The sequence below is a fragment of the Ascaphus truei genome, chromosome 1, assembly GCF_040206685.1.
Source record: "Ascaphus truei isolate aAscTru1 chromosome 1, aAscTru1.hap1, whole genome shotgun sequence".
NCBI lineage: Eukaryota > Metazoa > Chordata > Amphibia > Anura > Ascaphidae > Ascaphus > Ascaphus truei.
The window spans coordinates 249,828,245-249,845,754 of NC_134483.1; the positions used below are offsets into that span (position 1 = coordinate 249,828,245).

Consider the following 17,510-nt stretch of genomic DNA (forward strand, 5'->3'; position numbering starts at 1 on the left):
ATGCAAAATTTGCAAATACATGGAAATCAAAAAAGATTTCTTTTCTTTCAAAACGGGTAAAAAATACTATGTGAATTCATTCATTAACTGTGATACAAGTTTCGTGGTATACTTGTTAAGTTGCGGTTGCGGAAAACAGTATATTGGTAGGACTGTAAGACACTTCAAAGTCCGCATATTAGAACATTTAAGACTGATAATTAAAAAAGATTTGAGTCATCCCGTATCTCAACATTTTAGTCATTGCAATATGGGTGATTCAAATAATTTGTGTGTTCAGGGCATTGAACACATACCAAATCCAATCCGAGGTGGTAATAGACTGAGTATCTTAAACAGAAGGGAACTTTATTGGATATTTACCCTACAAACACGTACCCCATATGGGTTAAATTCAGATTGGGATATTGGGACCCTTCTGTTTGATACTTAGTTTTGCGCAATTCCTATTTTTTAGGCTCTCTTTATATGTGACTGAAGATGCTAACATATAGATTAAGTAATATTGTCAGACTTAGGCATGTACATATGGAATATCTATTATGGAGACATAAAAATTAGTTACATTATAAGTAGACAAAGGTCTTTTTTTCATTATCTCTTTGGGCAGTGAAGCTATCAATTTATGTATGATTATACTTACTTGTTATATTAATATGCTTTCACTATACCCTTACAACATAATGCAACTAACTATGAGGATCTTGATAATCTGATATCTTAGGTTACCTTCAATTGTTTTTAAAATTATTTTTTAACTGGTTTTATTAGCTTTATGTTTTTCCTCATTACGAGTGTTTTTATTTTTTATTGTTCATGTTAATAAAGATGTATTTGTTTTGTAGTATGTACACCACGTTACGCATTAGGCCTGGTTGCCTAGTTGCGCTTAGCATGTTGACCTTTTTGGTCACATGTCAGTCAACGGAGTGACGTCACGCGCTATTTCTTTATCGGGTGGGAGGCACTAGCTACGGGTGCGTTTTGTATACGCGCGAGCAGTGTTTCTCCCACCCCTTTTGCGCATGACGCGACCCCAGGTTACTGACTATGCAGCGTGACTACGCGACTGTGCGTCACAGGTTAGGGGTCACCCACCCGACACACGTGACGTACGCGGAAGTGCTCCGCTACTGGCCTACACGCTTATGTGGTGAGTATAAATTGCACTCCATGGGTTATTGTTGTATTCACCTTGATAAAGGACTGTAGAGGTCCGAAACGCGTAGGTGTGTTTGTTATTTTGTTCTGATCCAATTAAACAGCTTATTTTTTGGTACGTATCCCTATTGGTGTTATTGCTGTACTCACAGCTGGATTCGGTGCTTCGTTTTTCCTCCATTTGTTTTTCGATTCAATGACTGCAAGGTTCCCAGGTCCTGTAGCTGCAAAACAAGCCCAAATCTTCACCCGTTCACCACCATGCTTGACAGTTGGTATGAGGTGTTTGTGCTGATATGCTGTGTTTGGTTTTCGCCAAATGTGGCGCTGTGCATTATGGCCAAAAATCTCCACTTTGGTCTCGTCTGTCCAAAGGACATTGTTCCAGAAGTCTTGTGTTTTGTTCAGATGCAACTTTGCAAACCTAAGCCGTGCTACCATATTCTTTTTAGAGAGAAGAGGCTTTCTCCTGGCAACCCTTCCATACAAACCATACTTGTTCATTCTTTTTCTAATTGTACTGCCATGAACTTTAACATTTAACATGCTAAGTGAGGCCTGTAGAGTCTGAGATGTAACTCTTGGGTTTTTTGCAATTTCTCTGAGCATTGCACGGTCTGACCTTGGGGTGAATTTGCTGGGACGTCCACTACTGGGAAGATTGGCAACTGTCTGAATGTTGTCCACTTTTGAATAATCTTTCTCACTGTAGAATGATGGACTTGAAATTATTTGGAAATGGCCTTGTAACTCTTCCCAGATTGATGGGCAGCAACAATTGCTTCTCTAAGATCATTGCTGATATATTTCCTCTTTGGTATTGTGTTAACACACACCTGAATGCTGCAGACCAGCAAACTGCTAAAACTTTGGCTTTTATAGAGGTGGTCACACTTGCTGATGATCAATTAATCAAGGGCATTTGATTTGCAGCACCTGTCTGCTACTTAGCATCTTAGGGCCTCATGCAGAGAGCAGCGCTATATAGAATTGGAGAGGGGGAAAAATTGTAGCTTTTTTGGAGAGTTTTTTTCTCCATATGCAGAAAGGGCAGAAAACTGCATTAACAAGCCTTTCTGCATATGGAGAGTTTCAACCAGCGCTATAAGCGCTGTTGAAACTTGTAGGGAAAAAATCGTTTTTTCTGCTTGGTGGAGAGGAAAAATGTTGAAAATCGCGCCATTTTTTTGGCGCGAACAGCCACTAGATGGCGATTGCGGCTCTCTGCATACGGCAGAAAAAAAAACTGGAGAGATTAGAAACTCTCCAGCCGCGCGGCGAATTTCAAACAAACAAAAAAAAATGGCGCTTTTTTTAAAACTTGCCGGTTTCTGCCTTTCTCAAGGCAGAATTCGCCAATTAATGCCGCTTTCGCTTTTTGCGCTGCTCTCTGTATGAGGCCCTTAATTCCTATAGAAGCAGTAAGGGTGTACTTAGTTTTTCACACATAGCTTCTCCATGTTGGCTCTATTTTTGTTAAATAAATCATGACATAGTGTAATATGTCATGTGGTGTGGTTCATCTGAGGTTGTATTTGCCTAATTTTAAGACCTGCTAAGGAACAGATGATTGTTATTATGTCTTGATATGTAAAACCATAGAATTGAAAGAGGGTGTACTTTCTTTTTCACACAACTGTATATACTGTAACTACAGTACTATAACTATAACTGTAAAAAAAATTCTAATGTGTAACGTAAAAAATGCAGAAAACTAAATTCTGAATAAATCCTTTTAAACTTCAGATTACAGCGTTCACAATTACACTATGTGAAGCCTTAATTCTCAATATAGTTATAATGATTACATATAAGAAACAGGCAACAATTTGTAATATATTAAACCGATAACTGCCATGAAATAGGTGGAACTGCTCTTTTGACCTTAGCAGGTGCTGTGTTTCTTTTCTTAAAGGCTTATACAGTGCAGCATTGCTTCATACAGAAAGGGCTCTGTCAGTGTTAATGCAAGATGAAGCAGTAATTACTTTGAAATGAGGCAGAATAGCCACGCTAATGACTTTACAGCAGAAGTGGTGTGTTAATATGCCTTGTTTATTAGCCTTAGTAAATCTGCCCCTTAGACGCTTTACAAACTGCTCAGTTTGAGGTAATTTTGTACAACCGTTTAGTAGATTTGGACCATGGTATCTGTGCGTTATTTTAAACATGTTTTGTACTTCATAGTAATCAGGTTAATTGAAGTTTGTCCATTTTAGGTGGTGCAGAAGAGAGAGTCTCATGATTATAGGTGCCTCTTCAGAGTCTGTTTTGTACCAAAGGATCCCTTTGATCTTCTGCAGGAGGATCCAGTTGCTTTTGAATACCTCTATTTACAGGTAAACAATGTACAGTATGAGCCCAAGTTAAACTCATATAAACAACAGTATGTATATACAGAAAAGGAAGCTGTAGGCACGCCTACTCTAACAGTAATGAGATAATGGTGTGTGCACATGTCTTATAAAAGAATTCTGTATCACCCAAACCACTGGTTCAGAAAAATCGACACAGCAAAACTGGGTTTGGTAAATCAAAAACAGGTGTAAAAAAGGAGCAGAAAGCAATGTTACAGTCTACTAATGGACCTTTGCACACGGCCCTGATGAAGGTTCATTAGTGGACGGATACATTGCTTTTTACTACATATGTACTAGTTTTCGATCTACTTTATCCAGTTGTGCTGTAACAATTCACAGTATATACTGTAGATAGATAGATAGATAGATAGATAGATAGATAGATAGATAGATAGATAGATAGATAGATAGATAGATAGATAGATAGATAGATAGATAGATAGATATGTGTGTGTATATTGAAAGAAAGTCTTGTCCCGTCTGTTTCTGTCCAGTTTTACCATTTTAAATCTCCGTTATTGATTAATAATGTTTATCAATAATTAAGATACCCCCTGTATCAAAATGTGTATAGTATCTTTAAGTTGATAAACAGAGATGTTTAGCTGCCAAAAAATATTACAGTACTGTATGTCAGTTTAGGATAGTACACTGGCGACACACTTTATTCGAGCTCGGCTAGTCCCACGAATTCGGGTATACCCGGGTGTATTGAGGTTTGTGACTGTTTTCTGCCCGAGTGCATTGGGTTATTTTCCAGGCAGGGATTGAAGCATTTTATTCCCGCTGGCTGCAATACTGCAAAGTATATATATATATATACTGCATTACAATTCATGAATTTATGCCATCTGGTAGACACGCGAAGCATTGCAGCCTATTAAATCCTAATCATTATCATTTAACAGATCAGCCGCCCGTCAGCCAGGCATGAACCCAGGCTGGGAAGGCAAACGCAACGGGGCTTGTCAGAGGTGAGGAGCGGCGCATTCCAGGTATCTGCCAGGTACATACTGGGTATTTGCTCGAATAAAGTGTGTCGGTGCAGTATGCAAACTGATAAGGACATAGCACACAACAAAAGTTCATAAACTTTCACAGACAAGAGTAGAAAAGCAAAAAATTGCATATTATAAAAACTAATGTTTCAGTCCCAAGTGGGACCTGCAGAAGATCCCCCTGGGGATCAAAACGTTTATTCTATTTGTTTGCTTTCATACCCTCGTGTGTACTGTATCTTGTTCACCCGAGTCCTTTTCCTTTGGTGAATTCTTGGCTGGAAAATACATTAGAGCCCATTCCAATAAATGGGCTGTCAGATGTCTTCCAGGACTAGAAGGTGCCTTATGGCAGAATATTGCATAGTAAATGTGAACCTATATGGCCCAGTCACTTGGTCGCTTCAGAACACATTGCATCAGGGCTATAGTGACCTACACAAACTCCTTTTTATTGCAAAGCAGAAGTGACTGCGTCTTACAGTCACATGTCAAAAGGCAGTCGATTTCTTGTTAGCTCATTTCTTTCTTGCTGCATAACAGGCCGCAGCAAATATGGCAATCACGAGCATTAATGCCAGTTATATAAATTAGTAAAAAGCAGAGTACCAGATACATGCCGAAAATACATCATAACAATTTTCTTACACATCTTGCACATCACACTCCCTGACCTCTTTCTCTTTTGGACCATCATACATCTGATTTTCCTCATTGAGTTACCCTATCACTCCACTTGTGTATGGTATATGGACTATGCCTGAACACCATTCACTCTAGAATTCCACTTTAATTTTTGTATTCAACTTACTGTCAAAATTACAGAACAATCTGACTCAAGCACACAAAATTACCCAAACACTCTTTTGAAATCTTGGAAACACACTGGGTGAGCTGTATTTCTTGGCCTGACAGAATTCACCTTTGCCAGACATTTTTATAAAAAAAAAACATCTTCCTCTAAACAACAATTATCATCCAAGAAAAATGAATTCGATTTTTTTCTTAGCTGGTGAGTACAGTTGAATGATCAGAGTTGGAGAAAAAGGAGAAATGCTCAGGACATTTGCTCTGCCATCTAGTGCTTACAGTGGGGAAATACTTTGAGTTCCACCCAAACTTCTTCTACCTTCTCCACACCAGCATTAGCTCTATCTCACCCAGAAACTTTACTCCATCCTACAATACCAGATCCGGCTTACAAAGTTTAGATAGGTAAATGACTTAAATGGCAGTGTCTCATTAAAATTACAATCTGCCAAATAAATGTTTTGAGAAAAAACACAGAAAATGTAGGATTTGTACTTATTATTTTATTAAAGGTCAATGCATGTACTGAAAGCAGTACATGTAGCTAGGGCAGCACTACCCAGGAGAAAACACAAGACATTATACACAAACCCTGAAAAAAAGGACGAATGCAAATGTGACTGTATACTGTAACAGCTGTAACATTTTTGTTGAAGTGGGTTTATATGCAAGATGCTGATCTATTGCTGTTTTATCATTGAAGAGCTGCAGCGATGTTCTTCAGGAAAGATTTGCAGTGGAGATGAAATGCAGTGTAGCTTTACGTCTAGCTGCACTGCACATTCAGGAGCGGATTTATACTTGTGGCCAGCCACAGAAGATATCCTTCAAGTATATAGAGTAAGTCAATTTGTAACTTACGTTGTCACTCCAGACTTGTCATGTCTTTACAGATTATGTGCAATGTATAGAAAATGTAATTGAAGAACTAGAACGGGTTGATCCACAGAAACATAAAAATGTAAGGCAAATAAAGCGTACAATGCTTTTTTTCTGTGCATTATTCCGAATTTATTTACTGGAATATTTTTAGAATATTGCATATTTTTTCAGTATTTACATTTTCCCATATAGAAAGTCCAAATGTAGCAGATGTTATAACCCCCATTAAAGCAGAATAACGCATAAAAAAATGCCTTATCACCGAGTGTGTTATTCAATAGTGGTGCTATAACAGTTGTGTTAATAATGCCTGCGTGTTTATGCATTGTGTTAAGGGGTGCAATAACACCTACATGTAAGTGACACTCAAATTGTATTAAAGCATTACTTTGACATTTGATCATCTCTGAAAAAACAATATTCTCTTTTTAAAAGCATTTGAATGCAAGAAAGCATTTAGTTCCAGGTTAGAAGGGTTGTGGATGACACTTGTCCCCTCATCAGCTGTCTGGATTGGCTTCTTATCCCGTATCCCGTATCGCACACAAAATTCTCCTCCTCACTTTTAAGGCAGTCCCTCTACACCAGGCCTGCACAACTCCAGTCCTCGAGGGCCGCAAACAGGCCAGGTTTTCAGGATATCTCTACTTCAGCACAGCTGGCTCAATTAGTGGCTCAGTAAGACTGAGCCACTAATTGAACCAGCTGTGCTGAAGTAGGGAAATCCTGAAAACCTGGCCTGTATGCGGCCCTCGAGGACTGGAGTTGTGCAGGCCTGCTCTACACTATTCTACCTTTCTTTACATCTCAGCCCTAATCTATGTGAGAAGAAAGCTTAATTTAAGGATCTATTCCAACAAACCAATGCATAAACTGGGACAAGTCTTACAGAAGTTTCCCATTGAAGAGTTCTATGAGGTTCATGGGTGAGTTCTCACAACCTCTGTATCTATTCACACACTATTATATCATGTACAAGTACTGTACAGATGTAGAGTATGCCATGTTCCCTCAGATAGCGCAGCATATCATAGAAACATAGACATTGACAGACCATTCTTCTTTATGCTGTGAAACTTCAGACCCTATCAGAGCCTTTCGTTTCTTTCATATTAAGGATAGACTTGTGTCTATTCCAAGCATTTATTTATTCCCTTACCACCTCTGTTGAAAGGATATTACGCAAATCCACCACTCTGTGAAGAAGTATCCCCTTACACTATAACACAGAGTACCATAGAGTTTCCATAAGACAGCGGCAACGTTGGTGCAGAATATCCCAACCTCAATCGCACCTAAGGGGACAATGAAACCTAATACTGTACATCTGTATATCTAGTTATCCCTTTCTCTTACTGCACTGCTGTAGTTGGAATCTCTTCAGGAGTGATAGAAAATTAATTTGTAATGATCAATAGTTATTGACAAACGATATTTGGTTGTGTGCTTCATCATTGTTATTGTTTATACTGCACCGACACACTTTATTCGAGCAAATACCCAGTATGTACCTGGCAGATACCTGGAATGCGCCGCTCCTCACCTCTGACAAGCCCCGTTGCGTTTGCCTTCCCAGCCTGGGTTCATGCCTGGCTGACGGGCGGCTGATCTGTTAAATGATAATGATTAGGATTTAATAGGCTGCAATGCTTCGCGTGTCTACCAGATGGCATAAATTCATGAATTGTAATGCAGTATATATATATATATATATACTGTGCAGTATTGCAGCCAGCGGGAATAAAATGCTTCAATCCCTGCCTGGAAAATACCTCAATGCACTCGGGCAGAAAACAGTCACAAACCTCAATACACCCGGGTATACCCAAATTCGTGGGACTAGCCGAGCTCGAATAAAGTGTGTCGCCAGTGTAAGTGGACATTTGAAGCTGTTGACAAGAAAAAGCATGCGCCCTGTGTGTGAGTTAACAGGATTTGAATTTAGATCGAACATCTTCTTAATGAGATATTTGAGCCACAAACCTGTAATACTTACTTCAAACTTCCTGCAATGTTCACTTCTTCACTTGCGATATTTTGTATGTAGATTGACTGGGCCATTAGAAGTACACAAAAACCAAACTGGATCAGCACTCAAAAATTACATCAAGGAAAATGAAGGACTTATGTTGTGCTTTTGGTTTCACCAAATTTCTTCTTTAATGTATTTAAAAAAAGCTGCTATACAGAAAAAATCAGCACACACAGGGAAAGGAAATGTCAGCAGACACACACTGTTATATGTGCACAATAGAGTAAGGTTTCAAGGCCCCTGGCCCCTTTGTCAAGCTTAATCATAATGTCCATTCAAGGGAGTTTAAATACTCCCTGTGGACGCACGGAACATTAGAAGTGCTATGGGATTGATGCCATGTTCATGTTTTTCTGTTTCCTGCAGAAAGGACTGGGGGATTGACAACTTCTTATCACCAACTTTACTCCGAAACATGAGAAGCAAAGACATCAAAAAGGCTATTAGCTTTCATATAAAGAGGAACCAATGCATACTTGAGCCCAGACAAAAAGTAAGCAAGATTAGTGAGTTGCTTTTCATGCAGATATTTACAGCATTAGCCCATTTGGAGTAGAGATTTTTCAGTGTACTGCATAAAATCATACCGTTATTCAGTATATTTGACCTCTCAAAAGTAGCTAAAAATCTTACGAAAGTTTGAATCCAGGGCTAAGGTCTGCCCTAGAGAATATTGGTGCTCAATGAATACATGTGCATTTGTACATTTGGTGCTTGAAGATCCTTAAAGAGAGGAATGTAAGTCCATAAAGTAATGTAAATATGAATATGTAACCCCTCCTTACGTCCTCCTCTTTTTTTGGTCATACCAATTCTGGTTTAAAGAAAAAGTCAATCTTTGTACCTAGTGTATCTAGGGGTTCATTTATTTCAGCCTTTGAAGCATTAGTTGAGAGGGACCTCCGGTTACTTGCCAGGGGTTTCTCTTTTTCAACATCAATGTCTAACAATCTTACAGAAAGTGAGAGAAGCAGTCTCAAGACTCTCATGGACGACAAGTCTATTGTGATAAAGAATGCGGACAAAGGGGGAGCTGTTGTTGTCCAATCTGCCTCTCAATATATTGCCGAGGCAATGAGACAACTGAGTGATTCCACCTTTTATGTTAAACTCAAAATTGATCCAACAAAAAAATTCCAGCATGATTTATTGAATTTACTGGAATTTGGTAAAATTCTTTATGTTTTAACGACAAAGGAATATAACTATCTCAATTGCTTACACCCTGTTGTGCCTGTGTTCCACCATCTCCCGAAGATGCATAAAGGACTGGACCATCCTCCGGGGAGGCCCATTGTGTTCAGTATTGCATCTTTGGGAGATGGTGTTTCCAGGTACGTTGATGGGTTCTTGCAGCCTTTGGTTCATTCTCTCCCATCTTACATCCGCGATACTGCTGACCTACTGGTATCTTTTGAGGGTATTAACTGGAATTCAAACTATCGCTGGGTTACCATGGACATCACATCCTTATATGCTATTTTAGCACATGAGCACGGTCTATCTGCCACATCACATTTTTTACAGACATCAACACTATCACAGGAACAATGCACCTTTATTCAAGAATGTATTTCATTCTTGCTTACACATAATTACTTCACATTCGATTCACAGTTTTACTTACAAGTTAATGGCACTGCTATGGGTACATCTTTTGCTCCTTCTTTCGCCAATCTCTTTATCGGTCTTTGGGAACTCACACACATTTACGGGAGCACTCATTTATTTCGTCACCATATCATCATGTACAAACGTTACATAGATGACCTGTTTTTCATTTGGGATGGTGATCTTCACTCTTTACAGACTTTTTTTAATACACTTAACGTCAACGATGTTAATTTACGATTCACAATGGATACTGATATACATCATATAAATTTCTTGGATGTGACGTTCTATGTGGACTTGGACAATAAAATTCAAACTAATGTTTTTAGGAAAGCTCATTCCAGAAATTCATTTTTACATTCCCAAAGCAGTCATTCCTCAATGGGATCCCTAAGGGACAGTTTATTCATTATAAGAGATTGTGTTCTAATGATGAATCTTTTCAAACACATGCTAGTGATCTTGGTGAGAGATTTCATCAACGCGGTTACAATAGACGAATCGTTGAGCATGCCTTTCAGGAGGCATCTAATGAAGAAAGGAGAGATTTGATCAATATTGAACATTCTAAGAGAATTGAAAGGATGAGCCACAATGAACCTTTGTTCATTACCCAATTCAATGGACAAGCGAATCAAATTAGCCAGATTGTTCAGAAACATTGGGATACGTTGTGTTTAGATCCTCAATTAAAGTTAATTCTTACAGATAGGCCGAAAATGGTCTTTAAGAAGGCTAGAACGCTAGGCTCTTTAATTTCCATGAGTCTATCCGGCTCCTGTACACAGGAACATGTAGGCGGCATACCACATGGGTTTCATAAATGTGGTTATTGTTCGTTATGTCAGTTTGTCAAACCTATTTACAGTATCACCACTACTCAGTCTGGATTCAGCTATAAACTTGCAATGTTTATGAATTGTCACACTAGTTACATTATTTATGTTATATTATGTGGGTGCAACATGAAATATGTGGGACGTACGATCAGACCCCTCAAAACTAGAATAGCTGAGCATGCCAGACTGATAAGGAAGGATAACTCTGAACATCCAGTGCCTAGACATTTCTCCTCCTGCTCCAAGGGAGGTATTTAGAATTTCAGGTTCTTTGGCGTAGAACATATTCCCATGCCCAAGAGACGAGGCAATAGAGAGAATATTCTTAACCAAAGAGAGATGTTCTGGATATTTACTTTGGATACCCTTCATCCGAAAGGGATGAATGTTGAATGGCAACTTAAGCATTTTTTGATGGATTAATCATTATTTTTTTAGTATTTGTTTGTTTATTTTTTTCCCCTCTCCCCCTCCCTTTTTCCCTCCCCTTTCCCCTTCCCCGCCTTTCCCCTTCCCCCCCTCCTCCCCCCCTCCCCTCTCCCCTTCTCCCCCCCTGCCCCCTCTCCCCTTCTCCCCCCCCCCCCCCCTCTCCCTCCCCCCCCTCTCACCCTCCCCTCCCCTTTCCCTTTCCTTCCTCCCCTCCCTCCTTCCCTTCTTTTTCCCACGTTCCCTATTTTTTCATTCTCCCAGGCATCTCATGTTGGTATTCACATGAAGTATTTTCTTCCTTTGTTCTTCCTCATTTTTAATGCTGTTCAAATTATAGGTATCATGAGTCTAAAAGGTCATCAGTTGTTTATTATAATTAATTTGATTTTTGGTATATGCAAGTTCTGACTTAGTTATATATGTCATGTTTATTTGTTTTTATTATTTTTTACTTTTACTTTTTCATTTGTAGTCATTAATTATTGTTAGGTTTTAATGTTGTTAGTCTCATACATTTTACATGGATTTTTTCTGCCTCATTAGTGGCGGCTGCTGCTATTGGAGCTTAGCTAATGTTCTGTGGGTGTACTCATTCATTTAATTAACTGGTAAAAGCTGTGAGTCACCCATTATAAATGTTGTTCATTATCCTGGCAGATTACTCTTTGACAAAGCGCCCTGTGTGTGAAACGCGTCAGAGTACCTGCCAGGACTACCCATGTATCTGTTTTTTAATCAATAAATCTTTTTCTACAAGTCCTGTGTTAACCACGTCTTTTGGGAAGCTGTGCTCCAGTTTTTTCCTACTGGATTTCTTTCATCTAGCTAAAAATCTTGTAGATACTGGTTCAAGATAAGTGCAGGTTTGTCATAGGTTGCAGTATCTTTTAATTTACCAATGCATACACATTAAGAATAAACTATCAGGTTCCAAATGCTCTAGTATAATTTAATGCATGAAGAACTCCCCTGTTGGCCTACTACAAGTATCCCAACCTAGCCTTAGGTTAATGAACAAATCAGATAAAGTTGACGGCAGCAGAATTATTAAAATGATTGGTATTGTCACTAGGAGAAATACAATGAATATGGGAATAAGGGAGTGTGTTATGAATCGATATGTAAAAATTGTGTGCATTCTATTCACCACCCCAATTGTTTGCAGATAAGTTCATAACATCAGGATGTCTCTACAAACCTTTCAACCTACGTGCAATAGGGGTATCAGTGGAACTGTAATGGTCTTTAACTCCTTGAGGTCAGAGTTGACAGAGAAAGAAGTTGAGGACGAGTAGTTACCTTTTAGTTGAATTATTTATTTTCCATTATACCATACATTTCTTCCTAATCAGACTCATTAAAAAAAATGAGTGTAGACAACTACTTACCCATCTCACTGTATATACTGACAAAATATTTGCAAACACAAATGTGCTAAACTTGTAATGCATGTTTTTGTATACAGTATATTTAAATGATGATTCTTTTGAATGAACCAACAAAAGCGTTTTCGTAGTAGTTGTAAATGATGAGATGTCAAGGCTGGTGCAGTATCTTCTATTGGTGAACAGTATTCCTTTAAACAACTTAGGGGCAGATTCATTAAGTTGCGCTAAGTGCATTTCCATGCTATTTTTGCATGGATTTGCATAGCCCTTGTGGAATATCCAAACTATGCGAAAACAGCCGGGGGGGGGGGGAGTTAAGGGGGGTGTATTTCCCCATTTGGTTTTGACTATGCAATTCTTTGGGACATGCACATTTTGTATGCAGTTGAGGCAAACTCAGAAAATTATATATATTTGTGGTGAATTCATTAAACAGTGAGTCAACCGATTGGCCAGAAAAAACCCCTGTTTCAAATCTTGCCTTCCTCGGGTTGGCGAAACATGGCTTTTGCTTGCCCTCTTCATCTAAAGCCTTATTTCAGCCCCATGGCCCCAAAATATAACATTACATTTAAAGAATTTGCTTCCATCCCCAATAACATTAAATAATAATTTGTTAACAATATGAACTGTAATAGCAATATTTGGGGGGGTTAAGTTTAAACGGAGCATGCAAACTGCTTATGATGACCAAAGATGGGCTTTGTACGTAGCTTCTTCATAGCTAATCTGCAATATATAATAACTATATATATAATATATACTCAATATTTGAACAAATAATGTAGCTAAATATATGTTTGGAAAACATTCTTAGCTACAGAAGTATTAAAGACTACTAACAATGGCATTTTTACCCAAAAAGGCAAATAGATTAAATAAGTAGGCATATTAATTAAGTATATGCTCAGCAGAGCTGAAATAAGTTGTGTGGCTTGTAATGATGCTATTCTGCATCTATTGAGGCTATATCACCAGCCTTGCATTGGTGAGACAAAATCTGCGAATTATTTGAAACGTTTTTGCCTTTTTGAGTTAGCAGTGCTACTAAAGTTCTGCGAGTTTCCCATAATTTCGAGTCTGAGCCATGTTTGGCATACCGCTCGTATTTGCAGTGCCGGAATGAAACCGTCTCCAAAAAAGCCTTACTCGCATGGGTTGGACATGTTAGAAGAGCTTACAGTATACTGTATGGGGGGACGCATATGTCCGAGGCAAAGTGGCCCTTTTTCCCGACAGATATACACTTCTCGCAGTTGCTAGAATATCCCCCTTGAACTGGATTTACTCCTTCAAAGACTGTGTTCTTCAGTACAGATGGGCGATTTCTTTTTGCATATTTGGATCCGCCTCGGATCGGCTGGTTACTTTGGTCCGTGGATTTCCACAGATCAGTCTCAAAAAGGGCAATCCGCCATTTTGGATATGAGAGAGACTGATTATTAGGGAGACGTGCCTGTGTTGAAAAAGGCGCACACCTGAGGTACCTGGCTGAGAGATATGCAAATGACTATGCAAAATATATTTAACTGAGTCCCATCCCACATTGCCTAAAAGGATTTAAATTCCAACTATATAGAGTTGATAAGCCTAAGGCACCTAATAGCTGGAATTATGTATTGGTTGAGACCCAATAGGACTAGACCCCGCAACCACTGCTCTTTCTCTCTCTCCCCCTCTCTCTCCTCTTAAAAATTAGTCCGGATTGTATTCAATGGCGGATTTGAGTTAATCCGCTCATATTTTTCAGTACCAAATCCGCAGATGGATTTTGGTGGTGGTGTTGGTGGGGGATGGGTGGGGGGGTGCAGACTTGGTGTACACAATGCGACAATTTCCAGGGAACTGATTTCCTTAAACTACTTTTCAGCCTACAGTAAATTAAAGAAGCTGAAATATTCCAGAACAGGGAGAACAATGGTGTCACGGCATATTGAATAGAACCACTAGAGGGATATTCCTTGGGAAATTGAATATGACATTTTGGGTTGCCCTGTTGTATTTACACAGCAAAGATTAAATACTGTGTACATCCTTATATAAATGAACATTAATTATCTAAACACAAATAGTGAATTCAGTGAGTTACTGTTTTCTGTAAAGATGGGTAATACCAGAAATAAACACACACAAAAAAGAGTGATGTGGTGATGATTTGACAATTTTTTTTAGTGAGTTTTACTTATTTTATCCCTTTACAGAAACCTATATCAGCAGCTCAGGTGCGGTTAAATTATTTAAAGGTACTTGGAGACCTGAAAACCTATGGAGGAAAAATATTTAATGCCACATTAATGGTATGTATACGTAAAGTCATGAGTAAGATTTAATGCATACATTTAATGAGCGTTCTTGTAGATAATACATAGGGGCTGGTTCTAATGGGGAATTTTGGACAAACTCAGCCTGATCACCCGCTACAGCACATATGCAGTATAATTAGCCCCATGGGCTCATGTGAATGCTCTGCACTTTGCTGTTTCAGTTTAGGAGGCGCTTTGTTGTCTGTGCTTTCATTCAGTATGTGTGTTTGCTTTTTTGGACCTCTTGCAAGTTGTGATCATTTTTATTGCACTAATGAGACCATGCCAGTCCATCTGAAGAAGGTACTTGTGTGATTTCAAATACACATCTGTTTTGAACCACCATACACTGGCGACACACTTTATTCGAGCTTGGCTAGTCCCACGAATTCGGGTATACCCGGGTGTATTGAGGTTTGTGACTGTTTTCTGCCCGAGTGCATTGAGTTATTTTCCAAGCAGGGATTGAAGCATTTTATTCCCGCTGGCTGCAATACTGCACAGTATATATATATAAACTGCATTACAATTCATGAATTTATGCCATCTGGTAGACATGCGAAGCATTGCAGCCTATTAAATCCTAATCATTATCATTTAACAGATCAGCCGCCCATCAGCCAGGCATGAACCCAGGCTGGGAAGGCAAATGCAACGGGGCTTGTCAGAGGTTAGGAGCGACGCATTCCAGGTATCTGCCAGGTACATACCGGGTATTTGCTCGAATAAAGTGTGTCGGTGCAGTAAGACAAAAGGTATCACAATCTGACCTTAGACTGCAGATATGACTTAAGAATCTATGGTTGAGTACCCGCTGGCGCTGAGCGCCGGGTGTCCTGCATTTACGCGCACGGTTGGGGGGGGGCAATGTGGGTAGTTGAGCGCGCAGGAAAGTATAATTTTTTTGTTTATCTAAGCGCCGAGTGCGGATGAGCGTGTGGCCTGCCCACGAGCACGCGCACACAGTGTGAGCGGGGACTTACATATATCTATATATGTAAGTAACCGCTGCAAGCGCCGCCTGCTCAATGCTAGCGGGGACGCAGCCTTAGATACAAATGTGGCTGAAATAAGCCTGTTTTTGTTACGGATGATGTAGCAACCGATAGTTTAATTTTTACCTAAATATAAGGTTAGCACACATGAATACTATTAACTTCAATGGTGTCCCTGTCTGCTATAGCAATAGTGAATTAGACCCTTTGGCTCATGTCCTTGGTTTAAACTGAGGTTTAGGCTGAAAGGTCCAATGCTATATGAGTTCCTACAGATGCAGCGGCCTTTATTCGAACACATCACGCGTTGTATACCTCGGAATACGCATATCATGGCGCGGGATTTCTTCCAACCGTACCGCCCCTTTCCACCCTAAGACCCGAGTGCAGAAAATGGCATTTTAGTGTTCTGTCTTTTAAACACCTGAAATTGATACAGTAGCACAGCACAGTACAGTACACATTACAATTCAATCATTTCATTGCACACAAAGAAACAGAATCCATGAAATTCAAACAAAGCAACTGCGATAAACACAAGTGCCTGGGGCAATTGGCGGGGTTAATGCTGCATGCAGTACAGCAGCGCACACAAAAACGGCTCCGTGATTTGTTCAAATAACGGCCGCTGCATCTGTGCTTGCAGAACAGTCATACAATACATGTCAGACCTGTCACCTCGCAATGATATTCTATGAGTCTCACTGATTTGGAATCAGCCAAAAAAAAATTTTCAATGGTCTCCTAGACTTCATTACAGTTTCACTGCTAATAAAAAAAGCCAATTTATTTGGGACCACAACCCCCAACTCACATATTTTTTTTAACCTCTTGGCCATCAAGATATGCATTATACATGCTTTCATGGCTATTAACGTAACCCAGGGATTAATTCAAATACCCTAACTACCCATTCTATTGTCATAGCTGTACAACCGCTATGGCATACAAGAGGTTAACCCCTCCCCTCCCCAACCCCCATGTAGTCCATCACCAGTCTAACCGCTGTCATCCCAGGGCACCTATCCTCAGAAGCATGGACCCCTGGCAGCATTAATCCTCTCGGGCCGCAATCGATCCCCACAGACAATATCCCCAGCGCTGCACACTTTTGCTTGTTTCTCTGCGGTGCCAGGAACAGTAAGTCTGGCTACAGCTGTACCACTGATGATGGCTGATGCATCAAAGTCTCCCAGCTGCAAAAGTTGAGCAAAACAAAACTGCACCAAAATTATAAAGGCAAAAATCCCATTGTTTCCAATGGTATTTCTTTCTTTCATATATATGGCGCAGTTTTTCGCACTAGTTTTACAGCCAGACAACTTTGATACGTCAGCCTCTACATTTACAGATACAGCGGCCGTTATTCGAACAAATCACGGCGCCGTTGTCGTGTGCGCTGCTGTACTCCACGCGTCATTAACGCCGCCAATCGCCCCAGGCACATGTGTTTATCGCGGTTGCTTTGTTTGAATTTCATGGATTGTGTGCAATGCAATGAAATGAATGAACTGTAATGTGTACCGTAAAAAGACATTGCTGCATGTCATATATAAAAGCTAATAATTTGTATTAGCATTTATATATGACCTGCAGCAATGTCTTTTTTAATGATTTAGAATAGGTAAATGCTTGTTTTTGAATAAATATTTCTATTATTTAGCCGCTTCATGCAGTGGCATTGATGTCCTGGCCTCGG

At 39.5% G+C, this 17,510-nt stretch overlaps 1 protein-coding gene across 5 annotated transcripts in view; it reads left to right on the forward strand.

Moving 5' to 3' along the window:
- Nucleotides 1-17,510, forward strand: part of FRMPD1 (FERM and PDZ domain containing 1) — a 418,583-nt gene that overhangs the window by 374,910 nt on the left and 26,163 nt on the right. For all 5 annotated transcript variants that reach the window (XM_075602821.1, XM_075602814.1, XM_075602796.1 and 2 more), the window contains 4 exons: nucleotides 3,381-3,500; nucleotides 6,033-6,169; nucleotides 8,610-8,736; nucleotides 14,715-14,810. In XM_075602821.1, the coding sequence (XP_075458936.1) occupies nucleotides 3,381-3,500; nucleotides 6,033-6,169; nucleotides 8,610-8,736; nucleotides 14,715-14,810 (480 nt within the window). The remainder of the gene's footprint in view (nucleotides 1-3,380; nucleotides 3,501-6,032; nucleotides 6,170-8,609; nucleotides 8,737-14,714; nucleotides 14,811-17,510) is intronic.